This window comes from Syzygium oleosum, unplaced genomic scaffold, assembly GCF_021117445.2.
Source record: "Syzygium oleosum isolate NSW1041296 unplaced genomic scaffold, Sole_v2.1 Sole_v2.09, whole genome shotgun sequence".
In the NCBI taxonomy this organism is placed as follows: domain Eukaryota; kingdom Viridiplantae; phylum Streptophyta; class Magnoliopsida; order Myrtales; family Myrtaceae; genus Syzygium; species Syzygium oleosum.
The window spans coordinates 5,736,434-5,763,825 of record NW_026607493.1 but is presented as its reverse complement, the minus strand read 5'-3'; the positions used below and the strand labels follow the sequence as shown (position 1 = coordinate 5,763,825).

Here is a 27,392-nt window from a genome sequence, read left to right as displayed (position 1 = left end):
TTTCTTTTTTACAAGAAATAAAAAATTTCAAAAAATGAAAAAATCAAAAATTTCAAAATTTCACAAAATGGCTTAGAATACCTGTGGTCATCCACTTTGAGTGAAATTTAAATTTTTTGAGGTGCCAAAAATAATCAAAAAATCAAAAATTTCAAAATTTCACAGAATGGCTTAGAATACCTGTGGTCACCCACTTTCAGTGAAATTTAAATTTTTTTAGGTGCCCAAAAAAATAAAAAAAAATCAAAAACTTCAAAATTTTACAAAATGGTTTTGAATACCTGTGGCCACTCACTTTGAGTAAAATTTAAATTTTTTGAGGTGCCAAAAAAAATCAAAAAATATAAAATAAAAAATTTTACGGAATGGTTTAGAATACCTGTGGCCACCCACTTTGAGTGAAATTTAAATTTTTTTAGGTGCAAAAAAAAATTAAAATAATAAAAAAATTAAAATTTTCAAAACTTCACAAAATGGCTTAAAATACCTGTGGCCACCTACTTTGAGCGAAATTTAAATTTTTTGATGTGCCCAAAAAAATAAAAAAAATAAAAAATTTCAAAACTTCACAGAATGGCTTAGAATATCTGTAGCCACCCACTTTGAGTAAAATTTAAATTTTTTGAGGTGCCCAAAAAAAAAAAAAATAAAAAAATAAAAAAATTCAAAACTTCACAAAATGGCTTAGAATACCTGTGGCCACCCACTTTGAGTGAAATTTAAAATTTTTTAGGTGCCAAAAAAAATTTAAAAAAATCAAAAATTTCAAAACTTTACAGAATGGCTTATAATACATGTGACCACCCACTTTGAGTAAAATTTAAATTTTTTTAAGTGCAAAAAAAATCAACAAATCAAAATAGATTTATGTTCCAGAAATCAATTTCTGGAGCAGAATTAGTCATGTTTTACCAAACAGATTTCTCCTCCAGAAATCAATTTCTGGCAAGAATTCCAGAAATCAATTTCTAGCAAGAATTTGATTTCTGGAGCAGAATGGTTACCATTCGCACCCTTAATAGCCGATGAATAATCTGCATTGGGGGACGTTAAATTGGTGTTCTCCAGCAAAGTTGTGAGGCCATTCAAAGGTTGATAGAGATCTTCTCCAACCATTAAAATTGAAAGACTTGTTTGACTGTGCATGGCATGGCTTAGCTGTCTGGTGTTGGAAAAGGTGGCTGAATTTGTTATTAAAGAATGAAAGGGTGCATAGCTACTTTGAGGTGGTAGAGAGAGGGATTGAAAACTGGCACAATGGAGCAGTTTAGTGTGTTTGGAGTAAGGAAAAATGGACTCATCAAACACCACACGACGTGAGACAAGACTTTGTTTTGTTGAGGATCATAATACTTGTAAGCACTTTGATTGAGAGAGTAACCAAGAAAATTACAAGGTTTCTATCGATATTAAAGTTTGTGCTTGCAATATGGTTTAAGTCAAGAATAACACAAGCAATCGAAAACTTGAAGTTTTGAGTAATTTGGACGGGAGTCAAAGAGAGTCTCAAAAGGAGATTTGAGTCCTCAGACCGGTGAAGGTAGACGATTTATTAAAAATACAGTGGTTTAAAAAGCGTAGGACCAAAATGAGGATGGAAGAGACGCTTGATGAAGCAATGTAAGACCTGTTTTGACACGTGCCTATGACGACGCTCCGTAATCTCATTATGTTCGGGTGTGCATGGAGGTGTTTGTAAATGTATAATCCCATGAGGCAAGAAAAATCCTTTTAGTTTTTTAAAATCTCCACCCTCATCAAAGTAAACTGATACTATCAGATTTTGAAAATAATTTTCCACCAGATTCTTGAATCTTGGAAATAGATATTGATTGGGTAGAGCCATATGTATCTGGTATAGGGATCCATAAAAATAATATAATACGAAAAGTCATCTATTGATTTCACTGGAGCGGGACCCCAAGCATCACTGTAAATGAGTCAGCTAGACAATGTAGAAGCACCAAATGGAAGTCTATGACTTTTATTATATTGACCTGACTCGCACAAAAATGTAGAATGCGACTTGGAAAGAGAAGGAATCGACTTCAATTTTAAAAGAACTCTAAGAGGGATAAACCAAGACGTCGATGCCAACACTGGACGATGCACGGATACCAATCTTAGTGGAGGGTGGTGTATAAGTCACATGGAGTGAAGATGGAAGTTGATAGACATCATTGTTATTCAGCCCTTGTGTGAGAGTCTCCCTCGTGCATAAATCCTTCACCAAAAAATGGTCGGGAAATATTTTTACAGATGTTTGGTTAGTCTTGCTAAACTTTGAGACACCTATCAAGTTTTTACTAATATCGGGAACACACAAAACATCCAATAATGAATATGAAACAATGGGGAGGAAAATTTAGTTGAACCTGTGTGTGTTATTTGCAAACTTGAGATGCGGAAGAGAAAAATATAAAATTTTGTGTATATTTTGATGTTAACTTAAAAGGTAGTTGCACAGCTGCATTGATTGACACAAGCGTGGTGGCATTATTTGAAGAGGGGCTAGTGACTATTATAGGAGCGCCAGTGTTTGAGCATTCTTTTGCCATTGAAAAAAATTGAATGATATGCTTGTGAGGAGTAGGCTTTGATATCATGCGAAATTTTTTTTTGGTCGAATCCATGTGAAATTTGGAAAAGATACTCTTTACTATTATTTCTTACAAGTACTTAAAATACAAGGTAGCTAACGTTCTATAGAAATACAATAGCTAGAATAACTATAACACAATAACTTTCCTAAGCTACGATATTTATACATGGAAAGATAACATCCTGTTTACAAAGAAATATAAAATGAGTTTGTCAACTTAGGAAACTCTCGTCCTACTTACGAAAAGTACAAGAATTGCTTGATTAGTCTTGATCTGATTGAGAGCAATTTTTGGAATTGCTTTGTTGTTGAGAGACATTTTCTCTAATATTGTTGATGTAGTGGTTTAATCATTGCCGACTGTCCTACCGTGGCACACTGCCATGTCGGTGACTTCTGACAAAAATTAGCCAGAAAGAGTATATTGAAATTTCACGGAAAAGTTTAAGACTGAATTGATATCCGTATAATAGATTTATAACTGATTGGAGCATTTCCCCTGTTATAATCTATAGCTAGTTAAAGATTGAATTATTTATCCAACCTCATATCCACATTTCGATTAATATGTCTAGGCTTTTATGTTAAAGATTGGATAAGTGCACTAAAATCACTAAAATTTATCACAAAAGTGCAATTGAGTCCTATAAAAAGTGCAATAGTGATACAATCTAACTTAGCTAACGGAAAATGCTAACGTGACTATTTTTATTAATTTCTTCGTCTTGCGTAGCGCTAGCGTGGTTAAAACGACATCATTTTGGTTCAAATATGATATTTCAATACAATTAAAAATAAGCTAATTAAGAAAAACAACAAAAGAAAAGAAAAATATAGGCGAGCCGCTGTTCCATCATTGCCGGCTAGCCCTCCTTGGTTTTCTCTTTTTCTCTCTCTCTCCTTTTTTTTTTTAATTTAGCATATCTTTGAATCTAATTTAAACAAAATTTGGATTAAGAAAAATCAGATTAGGACTAAAATGGCGTCCTTGTAACCATATACTTCATGTTTTAGTCACATCATTGTCAATAATAAAAATAGTCACATTAATATTATATGTTAGCCAAGTTAGACGGAGTTAACGAAAAGAGTTGATTGCACCAATTTGACAAGTTTTGTACTTAATTGCTTTTTTTGAAAGTTTTAAAACTCAATCGCACTCTTGTAATAAGTTTTAGAACTTTCGGTACATCTATTTTTAAAAGATTTACGAGAAAAGATTGAATTATTTCGAAATTTTTGGAGGCTTCTTTCTTTATCTGAGGGCTCCGTTAATCATGGAGCAGGTAAACTTCGAAAGCTTTGAGAATGAAAGCCCTCCCGCAGCTACGTGTTTGACTGATGACTTTGCGAAGAATATTTGAACCCAAGGCCCTCCCGCCGTTGGTCAATTGAGGACTTTCATTTTTATTTTTTTTTGCCTAGTTGAAATCTCAATGTTTTCAAAAAGATCCGCTCAGATCTCGAGGTCCCAGTCCATAGAATTCATAGAATTGAAGTATTGGGAAATGTGGCTCTCATATGAAATATTTGATCATTCGTCACGTGTCATTTTGACGTTTGAATTCCACCTATGACAAATTCGAAACCTTATTGCAGCAATTTTCAAAAGTCAAGAAACCAAAAATACTGGAGAAGTACTAACCAGTCAATTTCTTTCTAAAAAAAAAAAATCAAAGATCAAAGAGAGTAACGGCCCCCACGCCGCCGGCGAGGGCTCGCATGTTCTCACGAGGCCTTGGTGACTTCGCGGCTGTGCCGCTGCCCCAATCTTCAAAAGCCATTACCCCACCCACGGTATGCTCTCTCTCTCTGTGAAATTTCTTTGATTTAAATTTTTTGATTTCTTTTTTATTTTTTCCAAACTTTTTTTGTTTATGCTCTTCTTTTTTTTAAAAAAAAATTGACTTTTCTATCGTGACGCCACATCGGCGCCACATATACTGAAAAAATATTTAAAAAAAATTCACGTAAGATTTTGGCATAATGCATAGCAAATTTGCCTGAGCGATTGTCGAAAGGACTTGATTGTACACATTGAACCGTGTATAATTTGATTGTGTATTGGACAATTGTTTAGGATTTTTGGTGCAATTTTCCAAAGGATAATATATACATAATTACTGCAAAAATATGAGAACTACCGTAGTTAAATAAAAAAAACCTATTATCCAAGAAATTAAAGGTGAGGCCGCCGGTTAGAGCGTAGAAACCCTCGTTCTTAGAATAATGTCCAAGTTTATTCCTTTTGGAGTGCAACAGTTGCAATCATGTTGCTGCCTATAGTTGACTCACGAAATCTTTGAGATTAGGAGCTTTTACGCCCAAATTATCCTCGGTCTAACTTTGGTGTAGCTTTTTAACCGCATTCCTAAAAGATATATATATATATATATATATAGTAAGGATGAGCAAAAGATAAATATGATTATGCCCTAATATTAATCATTGTTACCTTCAAGGAGCTGAATGTACTCTCTTAAATGACTTCAGTCCATACAAATTTATCTACAAAAGCAGCCTTGCTTTTGAGCAGTCCCCTTTTTCCTTTTCTTCCGCTCCTTTTGATAAATAATCGTGTGATTTATAATGATTTCACCGTAAAAGTTTGATTAATTTTGTAGTTTTGCTCTTTATGACCAGCAAATACAGCTGAGAGCTAGCTAGCTCCTCAATTTTATGTGCCGTTGTGCACTATTATTGTTGCACAAAAAGAATGTTTATCAAAAGGGTGGCATGAAAATCGATTGCTAGTATGCATGATCATAAGATATGGCCCTGTTGGAACACACATCATGGGGTTTCCATAGATATGTTGAGCCGTCGCGAAGAGGGGGAAAAAACAAAAAGAGAAAGCATTTCTCTAATGAATGTGCCATGGGAACACAAGAACTTGCACTATTATGAGAGATATTAAAGGGAATGGAATGGACCCAAAGATGGGTGAGTCATTCAAGTCCAAATCATGGTCTTCAAATGCCACTCAACTGAGCATAGAAAAGGAATGGAGACTGCACATCGATTTTGAACACTTGGAGGCCATAAAAAAGAAGATTGGCATGTATGCAGGAGTGTGAATGGGGACAAGGGGAAATGGAGGGATTTTAGGTGTCACACTAAACTTTTTGGCAGTGGAAATCATTGTTGAAAAGAGCATCGAGAGGGCAAGTTCAAGGATTTGGGAAATTAAGAGAGAGAGAGAGAGACATGATGTGAAGATAAGGAGCATTTTCCATTCCTCGGCATGATGTTGTTGGCCATCAGATGACACTGGTAGAAAAGCATACTTATTAGATCGATGACCCCTTTTACCATAAAAAAAAATGGGGGAAAAGAACAATAAAAATAATCGGGTAATTTTAGGGATTTTTTCACTGAGTAACAGAATTAGGGTTTGGTGCTTTTCCTTTTCTATTCCTTTTTCAGTTCTCCTAATGAATTATAAAATGGTTATCTGGGGACGAAATCTTCTGTGAATTGATGATGGTAAGGATATCTAGAAGGTACTCAAACGATGTTTTCACCTACCAGTGAATTATGAGTTTAAGTTTTAGATGCAATTACTAGCTTTTGATATAGAAAATACCCATTTTCACTTCAGTGTCATTCAATCTAAGATTAACCTTCTCCTTTTTCCCCCTATGATCATTAGGATTACCCCGTCATTTAAGTAAAATTAGAACCAAAGTGGGACGGGAAGCCGGTTTTATCTTGCGTATCGTTAGAGATACCCATATTGATTTACACAATCTATTTACCAAACCGACGTTGCAAACTCTTACCGGGTGATTGAACGTGATCTACTTGTGTTAATGTCTAATTACGCTCTAACATTACTCTTTCATCTCGTACTTCCATTTCGCCCCGATCCCTCCATAGGTAAAACACATTTAGACTAGCAGTATTAACGGGTTATGATATTTCGATATTCATGTTATTTGACCGCTCTTCCCAAGATTGGACTGTGGATTACCAAGTGTGTTTACGGGGATTAATCATATGACATAGATTCGATACTCCACAAAATCAAATACAAGCGATTTAATATTTGAGCCATCAAGTCGAATTTTGGTTTATATTCTATCCGGTTCATAAAATTAGGGAGATATTTTTCAAAATTTACTATCTACATGAAGCTTTAGTGAAAAGATAAGATTGCCAATTATAAAGAATAAGCATTGATGTGAAGCTAGGAGATGAGATTAGAAATGACTGTTTTTTGGTCAAAAAGCAGCGAGTTGAATACCTCACTTACAAAAAGCATACTCCAAGATCGAAATACTAAGATAATCATTGTGCTTGTCATTTCCTTTTTTTTTTCCACAATAATACAAGATATTTAAACTTTTCGACTCGATTAATCCTCAAGTGTATATATGCATGTAAACTTCCCATTTGAATATGGGATTTTGTATATTCAAATCAAAAGCTTAACCATCTACCAAATTTTAGGTAACATTTTTGTTCGTCGAGCCATCTCATTTTGGAAGAAAATAAAAGAAACTGTTAAAAGTATAAGTCACTCGGATCATCCATCTTTAACATATCAAGATGGTATTTACTGTCTAAGAAAAATTTTAAATGTTGAAATAACTATAGAAAAACCCATTTACATCAATATCATGTATTTATATAGAGTAATGAATATAAATAGTCGTTACAATGAGCAATAATCCCAGTTGAACCTAGAAAGTAGAAAACCAAATTCACATTTAATATAAAGTCAAACCAAAAAGTTAAGTCTGCATATCAATAGGCCATAAAAGCCGCATTTGAATTTTTCACGGAAAAAAATATAATATCTTAGGCTCCAATTGTTTTGTAAAAAATAAGTAATTTGAAAAAATAAAATAAAAAATAATCGCTTACAAAAAAGAATGAATGGGAAAATATGTTCGTCGTCTACGAAAATGTTTAAACACAAATTATTGTCGATAATGAAAATATTTTTTATCCATTAATAATTTCAAATGATACATACGATCATTTTTAGGGAAATATTTTCTAAATCACTCATTTTCCGTGAAACAAATGGAGCCTTGATTTATAAGTAATTTAAGAAATTGAGATGGCTTTCAAAACTAATCCTAAAGTATTCTAAAGGTTTTATGCAAAACAATTACACACATTTTTAACGTTGAAAACAACAATCACAAACCAAAAAATAGAAAATCGAGTCAAACACGCACTAACCTTCCAATCATGCCTAAGAGTGGATTACTTTTGAACTTCATTGTCTTTATTCAAGAACCGGCGGAGAGCATGATAGAACATTTATGCAATCAAAGTTTGACATATATCACTCTAATTTGCAAAAAAGTTGAGCATTTTTCTTATAAGAAATATTTTTGTTTTAACCCTGTCCATTCATCTTGCTACCTATTTATTACCTGCCCTTCTTCCTCTCCCTTTCTCCTCATTTTTCCTTCATTCTAATGATAACTCCTTCGTATTAGAGAAATTTCCAACCTCACCATTAACAATGCAATTACCTTTACTAAAATAAAATATATATAAATTACCTGTCCTAGTAAGTACGTAACAAACGAAACACAATAAGTCAAAATGTCGCGTTAGATTGCTTTACCGTATGGGATGGTTGAAATGATTGATGTTATGCTAAAATCAGAATCTTGTAACATAAGTACGTTAATCGTGGAGTTTTCGTTGTGTTCAAATGTTTATATGTAAAATTTAGCTATAGATTGGCATAATAATCTGCGTAAAATGCGGTCCCCCCCGGAAACTCAAGCACATGGGGCGCTGCCACTGTCCTCAAATATATATTGAAGTTTTACTCCGCAAAATATTTCCTTTGATTGGTGATAAATGTGTGAAAAATCTATTTTCCGCAAAATAGTTCGATGACCACATCGAAAAGATTATAAATTCAAGGTTGGACCCGAGTTTCGCCCAATAAAAAAAGAAAAAGAGGTTGGACCAAAGTTCAAAAGAGAAGTTCTTAGATGAAAATACCCTCGAGTCCGCGACCTCGAGGCGTATGCCCGCTCGGATCCTTAATCGAGACCGAGTTGGCCACGCTCCAACGCGATTTCGCTTCCAGGCTTTTTGTTCGAGAATTTCTTCCGGGGGGCCGCGCGAATTTACGTCCGTCGCCCTCGGTAACTGCCTTGCGGCGACACGGAACTGAAGTTAACCCGACGATACGATGGCGTCGGATGCGGACAAGAAAGGGGCGAGGAAATGTTGGGAAAAAGAAAAAAACAGGGAGAAGAAAAATCCGAAAAGGTGCGAGAGAAAAAAGAAAAAGAGAAAGAAAAAGAATCAATAAAATAAATAACGAAATAAAATAGAGAGAGAGAGAAGAAAAAAAAAAAGCGAGGAGAGAGGGAGGGGGAGTGTGATGGGAATGGCATATAAAACCCCGAACCCGGCGTCCCTTTTCCCTTTGCCGGAAACCCAAAAAACCATCAAAACCATCTCCTCTTCTCTCTCTTTCTCTACCTCTGAGAAAAGCGACTCGACGGTTCTCCCCCTGACTCTACGGCCCGCCCTCTCTCTCTCTCTCTCTCTAGGGGAAATCGGAGGGAAAAAGCTGTTCGTGTGTGTGGATCGACGAGACTGGCGTCGAAGCCGTCGATCACTCTCCTGTAGCGACCGAAAAGGGCCCCCAGTCGTGCGCCTCTCTGCTGCTGCTGTGGATTTTGTAGCTTCTTCTTCTTCTTCTTACCCCTCTCTGCTCGCCAATCTGCGCGCGGTGTTCCGGGTTTCCTCGTTCGGCCTTCGGTGAATTCCTCGCGGGCCAAGAAGCTGGGAATTCCCGGTTTGCTCGAGCTCCGTCGTGGACGAACCCGCCTCCTCCATGTCTTCCGACATTAGCTAGATACCACAAATCAGTTCCGCGGCTAGGCTTTCTTGGTGTTTTTTTTTTGGGGTTTCGAGGGGTCTCGGGTTGTTTTTTGTGTTTTGTTTGGGGGTCCCTTGGGGGAATTCTTGCTGCCCGAGAGAGTTGAGTACATGGCTCCAGCCGCTCCACTCAGCAAGCGTGTCCGATCGGGGCGTCGTCTCGCGAGCCTGATTCTCTTGTCGTCGCGGTTGTGAGTTCATCTGCCCTTCCCCCGTTCCGTTTTCTTGCTGAATCCGGTAGAGCAGGGGTCGGTTGGGGGTTTTTCTTTCCTTTCCCTTTCCCTTTCCCCCTTTTCCTTGTTATACCCGTGTAAGTAGAAAGAGGAATGGGCAGGGATAGCCTTCTGCTTCCGACTGTAGGACCTCCAATAAAGCTAGGGACAGCCGGGTTAAGGAGAAAACAGGCCGGTAGGGGATCGTATCGGGGGAGTTAGGGTTAGGATTCGCGGTGACAATTGGGGTGCTTGATTTTTGGGATTTCTTTGAGATTTTTTTAAGTGGGGAGCCTAGAAAGTTGGAAGGGGCATTAGGCGGCGGCGGCCCTCTCTTGTTGTGCTTGATAGGATTGTCTTGGCGACCGAAATGGGGGCGTACGTGCACCCACTGCTGAAGAGCCTCTGTTCTGGTTCGGAGTGGACGTATGCCGTCTTCTGGAAGCTCAAGCATCGGGCGCGCATGTGAGTCGATTGAATCTTTCTCTCCTACTTTCGTCCGGTGTTTAGGGCCAAATTGCTATAATGTTGGTTTGTGCATGTGCCTGTGATGGTTCTTATGTTGAGTTGAAAATTGTACTTTTCTTTGTCGAGATAGAAGCTGCTAGATAACAATTAGATAATTGATCTACTAAGAGGATGGTCAGTAGTTAGTTTGGGTCAGCCATGCCCATAATCGCTGTATTTGTCAGCTACACTGGGGAAGTATTTGATGTAATGCAATATCGTTTGACGTATTGATGTGATGTTACCTGCTGACTTGTTTGCCCGCCTTTCGATGAGGTGTTGTCATTTATTGGTATTGCGCGCTCAAAATCTTCAGAAAGTGCGGATACTCAAGAAGGAATAAATATGCAATATTGAGTCAGACGAAGTAGCTGCACTGACATTTTAGTTAAAGAGGAGGGCAAAGTAATCTGGCGGAGTGATAGGGAGAAACTCTGTGCACCTACTGATTGCTGGAGCTTATGCCAGCAGAACCTTTCCATGCACCATCTTTCAACTAGAAACAGCACCTTATTACAAACTCGCAATTCTTCTGATTGTTAGAACTGGACGGTTGCATGGTAGCGTGCATGGGCATATATATTCTAATGGTTTCTGTATGTAAATATATCTGTAAGAAGAAACATATCTATATAAAGACAGCTATTCGTTGAAAAAGCTTTAACTTGAATCGGCGTGTGACTATTTATTGAAAAAGTTTCACAAAGGAAAGTAGGGGCAGATGCATGTCAAGCATTAATAAAAACTCTTCCCTCAATTATAGCTTATGCAATTCAATGTGTACTTTCATTTATTTACTTTTACCATCTCTAGGTTCTTATGGTCATTGGTTCTTGGAATGTTTCCAGGGTTTTGACTTGGGAGGATGCGTACTATAACAGCCATGGACAAACTGGTCTTTCCAAGTTTAAGTGCTCCGAGGAGACAGTGGACCACTCAAACAGTCTTGGATATTCATGCGATCCCCTTGAGTTAGCTTTGGCAAAGATGTCCTACTACGTGTATTCTCTTGGGGAAGGGTACAGTTTAACATTCTGAAAAATCTGCGAGACAGAGAATATGCAAAATGCTTTATTCTTCTATTTTGAGTCAGTAACTGTGAGGGTTACAAACTAAGGATATTCCGTTTCTTTCTCTGAACCAAATACCAACAGGATTGTGGGGCAGGTGGCAGCTAGTGGGAAGCATCAGTGGTTATGTCCCAGTCTTTATCTAGCCAATAACTGCTTATCATCGGAGGTCCACCTTAATCCTTGTGCAATATACTCCTCATATTTCTGTTTTTCGATAAATTGGGTTAATATTGACGTTGGATTGATATCCACAAATTACAAAATCTTCCATTTATCCTTTCATTGAATGTGTTTTGGGTGATTTTCAGGACTGTGATATCTGGCAGACACAATTTTCAGCTGGAATTGCGGTATGCTTGTTTCTATCGGTTTTTGCCATATTCTGAGTTGAAGATTGTTTTTCGCTTCTACTTTAATGACGTGGAACATATCTAATTGTAGTGTTGTATTCCTATATTGACTCCTTTATTGGGACAATGTGAAAGTTTTCAACTTTTGTTAACTCGACAATCTTTTGAAAGTAACTTATGCCTCTTTTTGCACATTTTATATTAATATTCACTACAAATGGGTATATTCAATTTGTGATTGTATTCTTGTTTTAGAGTAATGAAAAAAAGTGATGGGTTATCTACTGCGCATAACATGTATAATCAAACGCGGTGGTTGTTGAAGCAGCCATGTAGTGCAGGTGCTGATTTTTCTAATTACATCTGTTATTTGTGTAATGTCACTATGGATAATAAATTAATAAGTCATCCTTTAAAAGATAAGATTGTTTTATGACGGTAGTCCAATATTTTCCCATGCATGCACTTTTGTTTATTTCATGCACATAGTCTCTAACACATACACAAATATGATTTCTACTTTTTAATATTCGCTGTTAAAAACTCATTAGTTTGTAGAGTCTGTCTGGAAGAGTGATGTCATCTGTTGGGATTGGATAAACAAATGATATGAATGACATTGTAGGACGTTATTGTTTGTCATATGTTGCTATTTCTTTACACCTTTTCTGCTATAAAATTCTTATGTCAGTCTATCCGTTGAACTCTGCAGGCTGTTCTTGTCATCGCTGTTCTTCCGCATGGAGTGCTGCAGCTTGGCTCTTTAAATAAAGTAAGATAACTTCCAAAATTTTGAAATCTGCGGATTAATTCGTCGATATCCCTTTTCTTTTCTGGAGTAGGATGGCACTATATTCAATTAACACGAAGCTCCATATATTTATTATGTCCAAGTTGTTTATAATTCTCCTAACACTGCACGGGTATATATGCTTTTAAAGCTTGTGTCCTGAGAAATGTGTTTATGGTTTCTCTTGTTGCTGAATATCCTACCAGTTGTCGAATATATGAATCTGCTGTGAGGTGGTCATGTTTGAATTGTATTTTCTTTCTTATCACTCCTGAAAAAGAAAATGCTTTAACCTTTTGCCACAAGTCTCGGAATTTCTCCGGGTTCATATAGCTGATCACCTCCACATTTGTTGTTTTTACCAGCCTTTTGTGGCAGGCCATTTTCCTTATCTATGAATCCTTTGTCTTTTTTACTAGTGAAAAATTTCTTTGCCATTAACTTGGATTAATTTTCCATGGAGAAGTCAGATATGTGTCAAAATTTCGCACGATTTTGTCTTGATTTTATCTTTCTTTCATGTGGCTTTTATATGAGAGAGCAGGTGAACGAGGATGTGAAGCTGGTGACCAATATCCAAGATGCATTTTTGTCTTTCCAAGATTCCTTGTTACGGCGTAAATCTGTTCCCTTGCCATGTTCTGATAATTTACTACAGCAGGTCTCTCTCTCTCTCTCTCTCGCACGCGCGCAGACACCCAGCCGTGTGTGTGTTCACACTCACACAGGAACACATAAATGCGTGCTCGCAAATGCACGCATGTGCTCACGCACAGAGCAGAGCGTGAAGTCCACTATCATTATTTCCATTTCTGGCTATACTCTCACATGTTTCTGCTTTCTTATTCTCAGGCAAGTTCATTTATGGATGGTTTGGTATCGGAAGCCACTTCTGACTGCTCCGGCAACCTAAATGAATCTAAAGAAGAAACAAATATATGTTCACCTTCTCCATATATTGGAAAGTACATCGAGAGATCCGGTGTTCTGCCACTGTCCGGAAGTCATCGGGGAACAGAAGTTAAGGTTCTCCACAATCATGAACAGAGCCCAAGTACTTTGGAGAATCATATTCAAGAAAATATATGCAATAAGAAACCTTTTAAAGAAGAACCTAATTTGGATGGTCTAAATGCCATTCTGGCGCCCACTATCAGTCCATTCACGGAAAATATATCATCCGACTGTTATTTATTTGAAAATGCCTTTCCAACTGAAGAGATGGGTCTTGATTGCACATATCTCCCTTTAGACCAGTTAGGATCTTCTTCTGGTCATGATAGAGTCAGAGCTCGTAATTCAGATGATGTTTCAAATGAGCTCCTTCAATTACCGGAAATGGCACAAAAAGATTTAGGGAAATGTTTGGAGATTGATGATAACCTAGAGAAATCCAGAGGATCATTTGGATTCCCAAGTATTTCAGAACTGCATGAAGCACTTGGACCAGCTTTTTCGAGGATGAGTGCTCCCTCAGTTTGGGAAGAAGACAAAACAGAAGCTGAAAGAGCAGTGCAGATTTTAGAAGGGATCAGCAGTAGCCGTTCGACGAATGAATCGGACTCAGAGCATCTTCTGGAAGCTGTAGTGGCTAAAGTTTGTCAGAGTGGTCATGACAATAAAAATGAAGGATCATTTTCCAGCTCAATAAGGTCTCCAATGGTTTCAGGAAGAGTGCCAGAAGCTTCCAGCTCTAACCTTTCTAAGTTCACTGCTCGTTCAGTGGGTTATTCAATTGATCAGCCCTATCATATGGAAGGACACGGCCTACATTCATCAGACAGAAGTCTTGCTATGTCTTCAGCAAGCATTTCGTCTTCTTGTCAAACTTCACATAGCGATCTGTTAGAGAGGTCATCGGAGCTTGCGAAGAACAGCAAAAAGAGGGCTAGGCCCGGTGAAAATCGTAGGCCCAGGCCAAGGGACAGACAACTGATCCAAGATCGTCTAAAGGAACTAAGAGAACTGGTGCCTAGTGGGTCAAAGGTAAGTTCTAATATAGTTGCTGTGTTCTTGCTTTTGATGGTTTTGCTACCTATCAGAATACGTGTTTTTTCTGCACTAAAAGTTTTCAAACATTTGCAGTGTAGTATTGATGCACTGTTGGAGCGCACAATCAAGCATATGCTTTTTCTACAGAGCATCACTAAACATGCTGACAAGCTGAACAAGTGCGCCGAATCGAAGGTGAGATTGTTCTCCTTAAAACTTAGATGAAAGAAACAGCCTGCAGGTTATCAGCATCTTCTTGACATGCTTTTTTCTGTCAGCTCATTTTATATTTCACATATTCATCTCATAGGTATCTGGACCAGGTCTTTCTATCATACTTTACCCTAGTGTAATATTTCTTTCCAGATCCTTAGGAGTTCAAATAGATGTCCATGGCACATAGCACGTCTGCTACCTATGTCAAATGAGATTTTATCTCAACTATGTTCCATATTCTGAATTTTGCAGCTCCATCACAATGAACCAGACGTACTGGGATCCTCCAGTAATGAACAAGGATCAAGCTGGGCAGTGGAGGTGGGCAGCCATCTCAAGGTCTACTCAATCATGGTCGAGAATCTTAGTAAGAAGGGCCAGCTGCTTGTGGAGGTAGGGACATGTTATCATGGAGAGATCTTGTTTGATACCATTGCGTGATTAGGGGAGGAAAGTCAATGATTATTTCTTGAAAAAAAGGTTGATAATAACTGCTTTTCCCATTCATCTCCTAAATGAAGTGGATAGTGGTGGGAGGTAGCTTCGATTTCTAACCTTTATATTTCCTTTTGGTCAGCAAACATTATTTTTTGAATTAACTGATCAGTATGATTCGAATATGGTTGATGTGTGCAGATGATGTGTGAAGATTGCAGTCATTTTCTTGAGATAGCAGAAGCAATTAGAAGCTTGGGTCTGACGATCTTAAAAGGTGTCACAGAAGCACATGGTGAGAAGATATGGATATGCTTTGTGGTTGAGGTAAGTTGTGGATATCTAAATGATACGTTTGCTCAAGAATGAAATACATTATCGTTATTGGTTGTGTTTTGTTCCCTGTGGTTACCTTACTCAATTATTGCTTGGATGGTTGCAGGGGCAAAATAACAATAGCATCCACAGAATGGATGTCTTGTGGTCACTTGTGCAAATATTGCAACCCAAGACTTCAACATGAAATGCAACGTGCAGCCCTTGGCCTCAATCCAGAAACATAACAAAGTGTTTCAGAAACTCTATAATGTATGCATGTAGTCATCCATGACACAGATTGGTCCAATTCTAGTTTGATCTTTGTGTTTTATCCTCCTTGGGATTTGGGAGGAAACCTTGTTTTCTTGGTGTGTTCATGCGTGAAGATGAGTGTTGACCCTCTTAGGTATCGTAAATGGGGTTTGAGTTTGCACGAGTCACATCATCCTTAAAACCTTGCAATGTAGGAGCTGCTGTGCATTGAAAGCCCTATCGTGATGTGAGTGATGATGTTTCTAAAGCTCTAACTTCCGAGTTTTCTTGCTTCAATCTTCTGTTTTGCTGCTATATGCAATTGCTTTTAGGTTGGATTCAGCAAGATATGTGCATTTGGTCCTTGGTTCCTTCTGCTACATGTACCAAATAGTAGGAACTTATATACATGCATTTTGAAGTTATGCCGGAAATAAGTAGTCAACTCTCATTTCAGTTCATGGTACATTGGGCATGTAGATTATGTGCATGTAATGGTGAATTATTTGGTGTCCAAGGATTATTTGCATGTGGTTTGTCTCCTGAGCACGATAATATAATATCAACGTTCTATTCTGTTGTCACCCCTGGAGATGGATTTTGGGTGAAGGAAAATGATGATTTCGCATTTTGTAACAGAAAATCATGGGAAATACCTCAGATGAACAGATGTAAATTTCTTTGGTTGGAAACTACTTTCCAATGAAAAGTGCTAGTGAAAGTATTCAAGGTAAAATCACACATTTGGTTCTTGAATCTGCACTCTTTTTCCTATGTCATCAAATTTGCTGTGCAATCGAGTTCTTGAATTTGTAGAATTTGTCCAATCGAGTCGATCATTGTTGGGATCAATTTGTGCTTATCAAGTTGCGGAAAAATTAAGCAAATGTTCAATAGCTATTCATTCCATGGTTCCATCACTTATTTCAACATCAGACTTTTGGCTGGAATTATTTGACACGCTAGTTTCAGTTTGCTGGAGTTGGTGACAGAGAAACTTGATAGGTAAAAATTTATGAGTACAAGGACTTGATTGTAGAAATTCCAGTTTGAGCATCGCCCGTGCAAATTTACTGACTAGATGTGCACTTTTCTCCGATAATTAGTATTACCAATGATGAATCTTCCTTTGCATCTACAACTCGGAGGTGCTTAAAGATGTAACTACAGTTCGGGAGAAACTCATAACCGCCGAAACCTAATATTAATCATTTGAAGAAGAATAGTCACACCCAACTATGCATCAGAAGAATCCACTTCGACACTGACTTGTTTTATATGGGTAATATTTTATTGCACAAAATCGAAACAGATAACTACAAAGTCCTGCCACGCATTCAAATGAAAGATATAACCAGTCAAGACCCGCTCATTCATATGGGTAATATTTTATTGCATAAAATCGAAACAGATAACTACAAAGTCCTGCCACGCATTCAAATGAAAGATATAACCAGTCAAGGCCCGCTCATTCAGGATTTTCCACAGCCGTGCTATCGTTGGAGTCGCTTATCCTGAAATGAGGAAGTGTTGAATTGCCACTCAGGCCATGGGATTTGTAAAAGTCGACGTATTCCAAATGAGAGGTTTCTTTGTATAAGGGTGGATTGTGTTCAGAGAGAAGCTCCTTTATTGGCCCGAATGGTTTTGCCTTTTGCATCCTGCTCGGGTAGACAAAGCACGCGACTGAAACCCTGGGTCCGACCCGCCCGGTAAGTACTCGGTGCTCCACACTTTTGAACTTGTTGTTGGTAACAATCTGCATCCATCATATCAGGCCAGAAAAATGAGTTAATTGACTTCAAACGTTGCGGTAAAGATGAATGGCAAGAGCCAGGCATAGAATGCAGTGTGTTTCCCGGTCGTCCTCTAATTTGCGTGACACGGCTGTTCAAGATCAAGAGTTGAAATGAAGCCGTTCCTCGCAACATTGCTCTGTTATTTCACTTATGATTCTTCTCAAGCGTTCAGGCTATTGTGGCAAGTTCGTACTTCATTACATTGGTCGTTCATTAACTAGTTGATGTGAATCATGTGATGAATTGCGATTGAAATCGACTACGGAGAGACATCTCGAGGTCAATCGCATATTTTCCATGTAGCCCAGAAAACATAATGTCAGAAAAAAGTTAAAAAACTTTCTTTACCTGCATGAAGTCTCCAATGTTGGCTACAAGTGCTCCACGCACAGGAACCACATCAACCCAGTGGTTTTCATGGAGGACTTGGAGGCCACCACGGTGGTCTTGAAGGAGAAGAGTCAGGAACGTAGGGTCCGAGTGATTAACCGTGCCGAGAGTCAATTCTGGTTCAGGACAAGGTGGGTAGTAATGGCATGCGAGTGTCTCCGATTTCACACACTCAGTGCCACTGAGATAATCAGAACCGAGCCCCAGTGCCTCTGATAATAGTTCGGATAAAGATGTCTTCAGTTTCGCCATATGTTTCTCATACTCGAAAACTGCCTCTCTGCAAACGAGTCAATGAAAATGCATAGGATAGGTTCTTTTCTTATCGACAAGAATGCATGTTCGACTTGTGGAGCACCTTTGCACTCCCTCAACTGTTACTAAGGTTGTTAAACGGTACTCAAAAAACCAAGCTTTGAACTGTATCGAAATGCATCACACAGAATGATCCAACATTGTTTCCGGCTTTTTACAGAGTACGTTAAATCAATCCCAACCTGTCCTCAGTAGGAGAAAAGGGCCAAACCTGTTCTCAAATTATTAATAGCAGCTCCAATTATGAGCTTTCAAGCATAAAAAAGAAAAAGAACTCCAATTCACAAGTCATACACATACCTGCAAATAGGAGGAACAGCCTCTGGGTCTAGGTCACCATCCTGGAAATCAAATATGACAGTGTCCCTCCGACTCGCTGCTTTTGAGAAGAACAGATCTCCATTGCAAAAGTACCTCACTCTCTTCGTACTATCTCTAGAGTACAGCTCTCTCTTCACTTCCACTTGTTGCTCATGGAATTTCTTCACAACCTCCAACATGTTGTCCATCACGTCGAGCGGAATCCCGTGATTGATTATCTGAAAGAAACCCCATGTCTCTGATGCTTCGCGAATACCATCGACGATATCTCCCCGCCGAGAATCCCGATAGCCATCGAGATTGACGATTGGCAACTGGATGCCCGTCCTGTTTGCATCAGTTGACAAACCGTGCAAGTTCTCGGGTGGGAAGATGAAGATTCTGGGGATCTTGGTCGCGCCAGAGTCCACAAGGCCTTTGACTCCGGCCTTGGTCTCGTCGAATTCCTGCAATTCTTTCTCTCTATCATAACCCGGGGCGAGTGATGAATTGTCCATGACTCGGCAAAGTTTGCATGATCTTGTAGTGACAAAGTTTGAAGCCCTAATCCAGATTGGATGAATTTGAGCCCTGATCAATGTGAGGCTGTGACCAAGTGAATGGCTAAGACTCCCCGGACACAACAAGCCATTCACAGGTTGCCGCGTGTACAGATACATGCCAACTCATTTTTTTTCTTCATTTGAGATGTACATGCGAAGGGAGATTCATTTATGCACAAAGTTGCTTGGACCTAGGCCAACTCAAACCTGGGATAGCTGCACCCGTGACGTGCATGAATGGTGCGGTTTCTGGAACCCAACAGAAGCTTTCGTCCCATAGCCCACGCAAGTGGACGATTGCGAGCGGAGACTTGGGATAGCTACGGCTGCAAACACTGATCAGCGAATGGTGAATTCAAGGAGAAAGCGCACATTTGGTTCATGATTGCATTCTTTTTCTGAGTCATTATCAAATTTGCTGTGCAATCATGTTTTTGAACTTGTAGAATTTGTCTAATTGAGCCAATTATTCTCTTACTCGGACAAATTGACGCCGACGTGCCTGTCGATGCTAGTAAAGAATATGATGTAAATTGTTGACGATCAATTTGTGCTGATCAAGTTGCAGAACAATTAAGCTAATGTTCGATAGCTTTTTGTTCTGTGTTTCCATCACTTATTTCAACAACAAACTTTTGGCAGGAATAGATTGATACGCTAGTTTCAATTTGCTGTAGTTGGTAACAAAGAGAATTACTTGGGAAAAAGTTTCATGAGTACAAGGACTTGATTGTAGAATGGATTGAAATGCGTGTATGCCTAATCTATGCAGAGTAGATGCTCTATTCAGCAGTACGGGATGCTCCTTCATAACTTCTTGCAATATTTCCCATACAATGGCCTCCATTTCCCGAATTTTACTCTTAGCAACTTCTATGTTCGAAGCAAGATGTTGTCTAATTAGCCCATGAATTACAAATGTCCGAAAAAGCTCTACTGCTATTTCTCGAGGCAATCCACATCGATGTAATGGAAGTGAGGGTCCTACGACAATGATAGAATGACCCGAATAATCGACCCGTTTGCCAAGCAGAGTCTCACAAAATCTTCCCTCTTTGCCTTCAATTACGTCCGAAATCGGCTTGTGAACCTTGTTATGACCATCCCTCATTGGTTGTCTGCGAATTCCATTATCAAGAAGTGTTTTCACGGCTTCTTGTACTAATTTTTCATGACACATTACTAATTCCCTTGTTATAGATCTACTTGTTGTTAATAGACAATTTGCAAATCACTTGCGCAAGTTTAATGCCTAAATGTGCACTTCTTTCCAATATTGAATATGAATAATGACAAATCTTCCTTACCAAAAAAATAATGACAAATCTTCCTTCGTATCTAAAACTCGAGGTTCTTGTAGTTGCAATTACACTTTGAGGTAAACTCATAAGCGCCAAAACCTAATGCCAATCATTTGAAGAAGATAGTCACATTCCACAATGCATCGGAAGAATGGACTTCGATATTGATTTGTTTTAGACGAGCAAGATTTTATTGCACAAATCGAAACAGGTGATTACAAAGTCCTGCCACAAACTCAGATATCTTATATAACCAGTCCAGACACACTCATTGAGGATTTTCCATAACTCTGCTCTATTTGGAGTCATTTATCCTAGAATTAGGAAGTGCTAAATTGCCACTCAGGCTGTGGGATTTGTAATAGGTGCCATATTCCAAAAGAGAGGTTTCCTTGTATATGGGTGGATTGTTTTTAGAGAGAAGCTCCTTCATTGGCCCAAAGGGTCCGGTTTTTTGCATCCCGCTCGGGGTGAGAAAGCATGCGACCGACACCCTGGGTCCGACCAGCCCGGCAAGTACTTGGTGCTCCACACTTTTGAACTTGTCGTTGGTTCAAGCTACAACCATCATATTAGGCCAGAAAAGGAGTTATGACTACAAAAGATGTGGCAAAGATGAATGCCAAGAGCCAGGCACAGAATGCGTTGCGCTTTCATGTCGTCCTTTACTTAGTGTGTAACAAGGTTGTTCATGGTATCGTGGGAAGTTCATACTACATTCCATAGGCCACTCGGAAAATATTATCTAGACTCTTGCATAGTTAATGTAATGAAGGGCGATCAAAATCGACTCCGGAGAGACATATCTTGAGGTCAATTTCGTATTTGCTATGTAGGCCAGAAAACATAAGGTCAGAAAAGAGTTGGAACTTTCTTTACCTGCATGAAGTCTCCGATGTTGGCTAGAAGCGCTCCATGCAAAGGAACCACATCGACCAAGTGGTTTTCATGGAGGACTTGGAGGCCGCCATGGTGATCTTGAAGGAGGAGAGTCAGAAACAACACATTGAAGTTACTGATTGCTTCGAGAGTCGATTCTGATTCCGGACAAGCTGAGTAGTATTGGCCTATTATTATCTCCGCTTCCATACACCCAGTACAACTGAGATAATCAGAACCAAGCCCCAATACCTGGGATAATATTTCGGATAAAGATGTCTTCAGTTTTGCCATGTGGTCCTGATACTCAGAAATCTGTCTCTCCGCGAACGAGTAAATGAAAGCATTGGATGAGTTTTCATTATCAAAGTTTATAGCATAGAAGACGTTCTTTTCTTATCGAAAAAAATGCATGTTCGATCTGTGGAACACCTTTACACTCCCTCAACTATTGCTAAGGTTGTTAAGGGGTACTCATAAACCAAGCCTTGAACAGGAACAACAACGATGACACCGGGAACAGGTTGTCAATTAAGAACATTTATGACAGAATCAAAAGCGATGACGGAGATGCCCGCAACGACGGAGATTGGCTGACAATTGGACGAGCCAGCGGAAGACATTGGGCTTCCTTTTCTATGTTCATGAATGTGTTTAGTGATTACCGTGATTATTTTGGTTTCGAAACATGTTCAATAATGTGTTTCGGGCTGGTTCAGGTTTATGACCTGAAACTAAACCGAATGGAAACATCGGAAGCCCATTGTTTTATTTATTAGCCGAATAGAAAGGAAACTCAACTAGAAAAGACTTGAAATTATTTATTTGGGGTTTGGTTTGGTGGGTTTTGGCTCCCATGGTTCCTTTTGAAATCCCTATATATGTATATATTATACTAGATTTCAATAAATATGTTTATTGTACCGTTTATAAATGTGCATGGTAGATACTCGATTTGCTTACAAGAGATTTTTGCTTCTTACTGAATAGTGGTTTGCATGTAACATTCATCTTAATTATTTTTTCAAGTTCTACAGCTGTTGGCAAATAGAACAAGAGTGGTATCAGTGGGGAATTTAGGAGTTGGATTATATATAGTTGCACTTACATTGAAATAGCATTTGTTGGAATTTGTTTGTTGGTCAATGGGGGATTTTAGAACAATGTTCCTGTAATCAACTTGCTGTTTTATCATACATGTAGATATATTTTTTTTTATAATAATTTAATGTTGCTTATGTATGAGGCTGCATCCTCATAAGGAGGACTGTGTCATTTTTCCTATACCTATAAAGCTGGGGTGTGACAAATATGAGATAGTGTTAGTCGTCAAATTCCTAGACACTCAGGGCGTGAATGACAACCATTCTGTTTCAGAAATCAATTTTTGGCCATATTTTTCTATTTCTATTCCATGAATGAGCTTCTAAGTAAAAATATGCATTTGATAATGAAACAAATTTCTGTTCCTGAAACAAAAATTTATTTGATAACAGCACAAAATTTCTCACTCCCGGGCAACTGGCGAGTGAACAGCGAGCAGGCAGTGGCGGGCCAGTGTGGGGGACGGCAGTAGGAGGCAACTGTCGTAGGGCAGAAGCGGGAGGCGAGCGACGGTTGGCGGTAGGCGGCGGCAGGGGACAACGGTCGGCGGACGGCGGGAGGCAACGGACAGCGGGTGGGCGGTGGGTGGACGACTGGCTAGTAGCAAAGGCGAGCAATGAGAAAAAATTTTATTTCTCATTTTTGTTCTAGATTAGAAAATTTTTATTTCTCATTTCTGTTCCAAACCTATTTTTGAAATCAAAATTTGTTCCAGAAATAGAAAAATGAAATTGCGTTACCAAACGGATTTATGTTCCAAACCTGTTTTCAAGAATAGAAAAATTGAAAAACAGAGAAACAGAATGATTATCATTCGCAACCTAAAAAGAGAGCTCTCCGATTAATTAAACACTCAATTTGGGCATTTTATCGCAAGGGTCAGTGCCGTGGAATACTAAGACTGATCCTCAAAGTTTGTATGATATGTAGTGTGTCGTATCACAAGCGGACTTGATGTAAGTGGATCATATTCAAGTCGTATCTAGCACAGGCTTATCGAGAGAAATTCGAATTTAATTTGACAAACTCAAAATATACACAACTTGATAAGTTTTGGTTGCCTTCTTTTTACCAAAAACAATTTTTCATCATTATGAAATTCGAAAGAAGTGAAACACACGAGACGAAAATCGAATATGATGCCGTGACGCAAATTTACAGTCCTAAAATTTGCCATTGGAGCGATTGCCGCGTCGACTTTTAGAGCTCTATTGGATGAGATTTAAAGAGACAATGAAACTCGTTACAAATTTAGAACTTATATTAAAGTAGTAGTTATTATCATAGTGACGTCAAAGAGATTCAACTGTGTTCACAGATTGAAGGGGGCATGCAATCATATTTTGGCTATTTCTTGTTTCAGTCTTATGTAATCAATGTGGACTATGAATATTTTGTTTACTTGTAGTCCTGTTACTATATCAAATGAAAAGATTGAGCCGTCATATTTCATGCGAACACCAACACCTTCGATGAAGCTTTTACACATTTTTGTACTCTCTACTTGGACTCGATAACTTTGAAATGAGGAAGTACAGATTCACCATTCAGGCCATTGCCACTGGAGAGGTAATACCCGAAATAATCTGTGAAAGAGATCTCTCTGTACACGGGTGGATTGTTCTCATCGAGAAGCTCCTTTATTGGCCCATACGACTTCTGCATCTCTCCTGGTAAAAGGAAGCATCCGACAGAGACCCGGGGCCCGGCCCGCCTGGCGAGGACCCGGTGCTCCACGCTCTTGAACTTGTCGTTGCTAACAAGCTGCATCCACAAATCAGGCGAACGGAAAATCATTCTTTGACTCGAAGATAACTCGACGTTAATCGAATCGGAAACATACATGGAAAATGACAAATGTGAATGATCTTTGTACCTGCATGAAGTTTCCAATGTTGGCTAGGATTGCTCCAGGCACTGGGGACACATCAATCCACTGGTTTTGGTGTCGGACTTGGAGGCCTCCATGGTGGTTTTGGAGGAGAAGAGTGAGAAATGAGGCATCTGAGTGATTGATTATGCCTATAGTCAGCTCTGGCTCTGGGCAAATTGGGTAGTAATGGCCTGCCATACTCTTGGATTTCATGCATCCAATGTCACCAAGATAGTCTGAATCAAGCCCTAATGCCTCTGATAGTAGTTCAGACAGAGATATCTTCAATTTTTCGATGTGTCTTTCGTACTCGAAAACCGGCTCTCTGTAGAGGAGGGAAAGAAAGCATCGTGAACGTTTTCTACCTTTTCCTCTCATTTTAACATAATACACGGTTGCGGTTCTGGTTTTGGATTAGTCAAGACTTTCACAATAATAAATGCTTTCTTGTCCCACTGAATATGTGTTCTGGGAATCGAAAACACCCTATGCAGATAAGTGAGTTAGGTTGGCAAGTAGCCACATGCGAACGAGTAAATGAAGGAAGTGGGAAGAAATTTGATCGAGGGCTGGTACTGCGTTAGAGTGCGAATGAACAGTCAAATGTCCTAAAAGTTTACAATGAAATGGTATGACGCAATTCGCGCGTTCTTATCTGAACAGTCCTGCAGTAAGATGATGAAAGGTCAACATGCGCGAGTCCAAATACATGTGGAAATAATGAACCCATATGTATAAAGAAGGGAAAATCATAAATAGAAAAAAAAAAAAGTGAAGTATCGAATACGAGATATCTCGCCACTGTAATTATATTGAAATTATAAGGAAAACTGTTCTCTTTCACTTTCAAAATAACATAGGAACACGACATAAATAGTATAGCAATCATGATTCAGACCTGCAGAGAAGAGGGACCGCCTCTGGGTCTAGCACTCCACGCGAGAAATCAAACGTGAGAGTGTCCTTCCAAGATAATGCTTTGGACCTAAACAAGTCTCCATTGCTGTAGTACCTAAATTTCTTTGCATCATCTCTTGAGTACCACTCTCTCTTCATTCCCTCAGGCTGCTCGTGGAACTGCTTGACAGCTTCCAACATGCCGTCGATCGCGTCGACCGGAACACCATGGTTGATTATCTGGAAGAACCCCCACGTCTCGGATGCTCTACAGAGGTCGTTGACCACGTCTCGCCGCCGGGAATCCTGATAGCCCATCATGTCAATGATTGGGACCTTGAGGCCGGTGGCGGCCCCATCAGTGTCGGGGGACAAGTCGCGCAGGTTCTCGGGTGGGTGGATGAAGAGCCTGGGGACCTTGGCCACGCCTGAGTCTACGAGGCCTTTGACTCCGGCTTTGGTCTCGTCGAATTCCTTTGCTTCTTTCGCCCTGTCGTAGTGTGGTCCGCCACCGGTGATGGGTTCTCCATGACTGGGCAAGGTTTGCATCTTTGTAAGTGGAAACTTTGAAGCCTATCAAGGTGATTGAGTCGTGTCCTTTCTGGTGAGGCTATATGACCATTTATATTCTGCAGAAAACATGGAGAAGCCGGTAGGTGCCAATTATCGACCAAACAAAAAAAAAAGAGTAGGTGACAATCACATCGACAAACGTGGTGATAAACGTGCTGATAAACGTGCCTGGATTGGAGTTTCTTGTCATTGTGGCAACATGCTGATAAACGTGGCCTTGATAATAATAAAAAATAGGAGAGTGTTGCTTTTCTTTCAAGCATTTGTTGCATTCATTGTGTTGAAACGTGATCCATTTTTGAAAGAAATGCCTAGAACTACGAAAGTCTAATAGTGGGTAGTTGAATCTACTGCTGTCCACGAGAGTGTGTGTATAAGAATCCAACTCTCAAGGAGCAGTTGGATTTTGTGATAAAAAAAAACAGAGGAGCACACGAAAAGTGTGTAGAAGAATCCCAAAATATTGGCATAAAGTGTCATAACTTTCGTACGACACTAGCTAACGTGTCATAATCTTTTTTTCGATCACTTAAGTGTCATGATTTCTTAAGAAAAGTGATAACATTCAAGTGAGCCCCGTACAAATATAATATCACTTGTGGTATCCTTTTTCTCCCTCGTGTCTCTTCAACTTTGTCAGAGGAGATTGCCTATAAAAAGGCTTGGCTCATTCCTGTAGACGTGTGGGGTCAAGTCCTCCACCGTGAGGGGAGCTAAACATACAGAAACCAGAAACCACGTCTCTTGTAATGCTCCTCTATCACTTGTACAACTATTCTGTTAAACTAATCATGCTATCCTTGTCCCATGAAACCCTGAAAATATGTATACCTCGTCCCATTGCTATTCTCTACCATCCATATCCTACACGCATACACACTTGTACATCAAACCACAAGCTAACGGCGGTATCAAAACCACGCGGAATTCAACATGAACGTTGACAATGTATCGGCTATGGAAAACAAATCGCTTCGATCAACTAGCAATTGTCATATGATATTTCACATTCAAATGCCAACATATTGATGGAGGGCCTAAAATGCGACCGACGCAGCAAGGTTGTTTTGGGGTACTGAAACTCAACAGTGATTCTGCAAAGCAATTATACATGCGCAAATAAAAGAAATTCATCCCTCCCGGGCTGGAACATGCACTAATAAAATAACTCAAATTGTGGTAAGTAGTTTAGTAGCCATGCTTCGTAATTGTCCTCCATAATTATAATTTTCCTATGAGTCTTGGTAAATGAGAAGCCACTAACCATGCTTTATGTTATGGAAACAAGCGATCGAACAATAAGATAGATACAATGAGGAAATAGATCGGACATCAAATTTACTTGGTTCGGCTATGTCTACGGGGAGAGCAGCAAATAATTTCACCATAGATCAAGCAATATAATGGAGATTACAACCACACTTAAGTTACTCAAATACTCCAAGTGTTTCCTAGTCTCCAATTACATTTAATAACTCTTGTAGTATTCAGCTCCACAATTCCTCATGAAATAATCTTTCAATCTCATAGAGGAATTACACAAATCTTACCACAAGATTTAAGACTTTTGGTGCACGTATCCCTATTATTCTTTGACAACAAAATCATGAATTTCATGGAGCCTTTTCTAGTCCCCCGAGCCAAGTAGTTCGATGCCATGACGGGAGACAAATCTCTCTACAGGTTTAGGGGCATATCTGTTCAATATATTCGCTGGTGGTCCTACAACTACCGTTGCTCTGTCTCATGAGTTCTGACACACAAGGCCAAAACATCTGTGTTGG

General features: G+C 39.2%; 3 protein-coding genes across 3 annotated transcripts; 1 reads left to right on the top strand and 2 right to left on the bottom strand.

The window, feature by feature from the left end:
- Positions 1-9,506: 9,506 nt before the first annotated feature.
- On the top strand, positions 9,507-15,911 carry LOC115664963 (transcription factor EMB1444-like). Its single transcript, XM_056314424.1, has 11 exons — positions 9,507-10,146; positions 11,037-11,207; positions 11,343-11,427; positions 11,570-11,611; positions 12,324-12,383; positions 12,946-13,062; positions 13,254-14,387; positions 14,487-14,588; positions 14,862-15,002; positions 15,246-15,371; positions 15,487-15,911. Exons 1-11 carry the CDS (start codon positions 10,052-10,054, stop codon positions 15,565-15,567), a joined length of 2,154 nt encoding a protein of 717 aa, XP_056170399.1. The 5' UTR covers positions 9,507-10,051; the 3' UTR covers positions 15,568-15,911.
- Positions 15,912-16,996: 1,085 nt separating this feature from the next.
- Positions 16,997-19,308, bottom strand: LOC115664962 (1-aminocyclopropane-1-carboxylate oxidase homolog 1-like). Its single transcript, XM_030586842.2, has 3 exons — positions 18,419-19,308; positions 17,762-18,083; positions 16,997-17,373 (listed from the first exon to the last, which is right to left on the bottom strand). The coding sequence occupies exons 1-3, from the start codon at positions 19,096-19,098 to the stop codon at positions 17,083-17,085; spliced, it is 1,293 nt and encodes a 430-aa protein (XP_030442702.2). The 5' UTR covers positions 19,099-19,308; the 3' UTR covers positions 16,997-17,082.
- A 4,378-nt stretch (positions 19,309-23,686) lies between these two features.
- On the bottom strand, positions 23,687-25,716 carry LOC115694121 (1-aminocyclopropane-1-carboxylate oxidase homolog 1-like). The gene is made up of 3 exons (XM_030621244.2): positions 25,037-25,716; positions 24,142-24,463; positions 23,687-24,029 (listed from the first exon to the last, which is right to left on the bottom strand). Exons 1-3 carry the CDS (start codon positions 25,582-25,584, stop codon positions 23,766-23,768), a joined length of 1,134 nt encoding a protein of 377 aa, XP_030477104.2. The 5' UTR covers positions 25,585-25,716; the 3' UTR covers positions 23,687-23,765.
- Between the last annotated feature and the right edge of the window lie 1,676 nt (positions 25,717-27,392).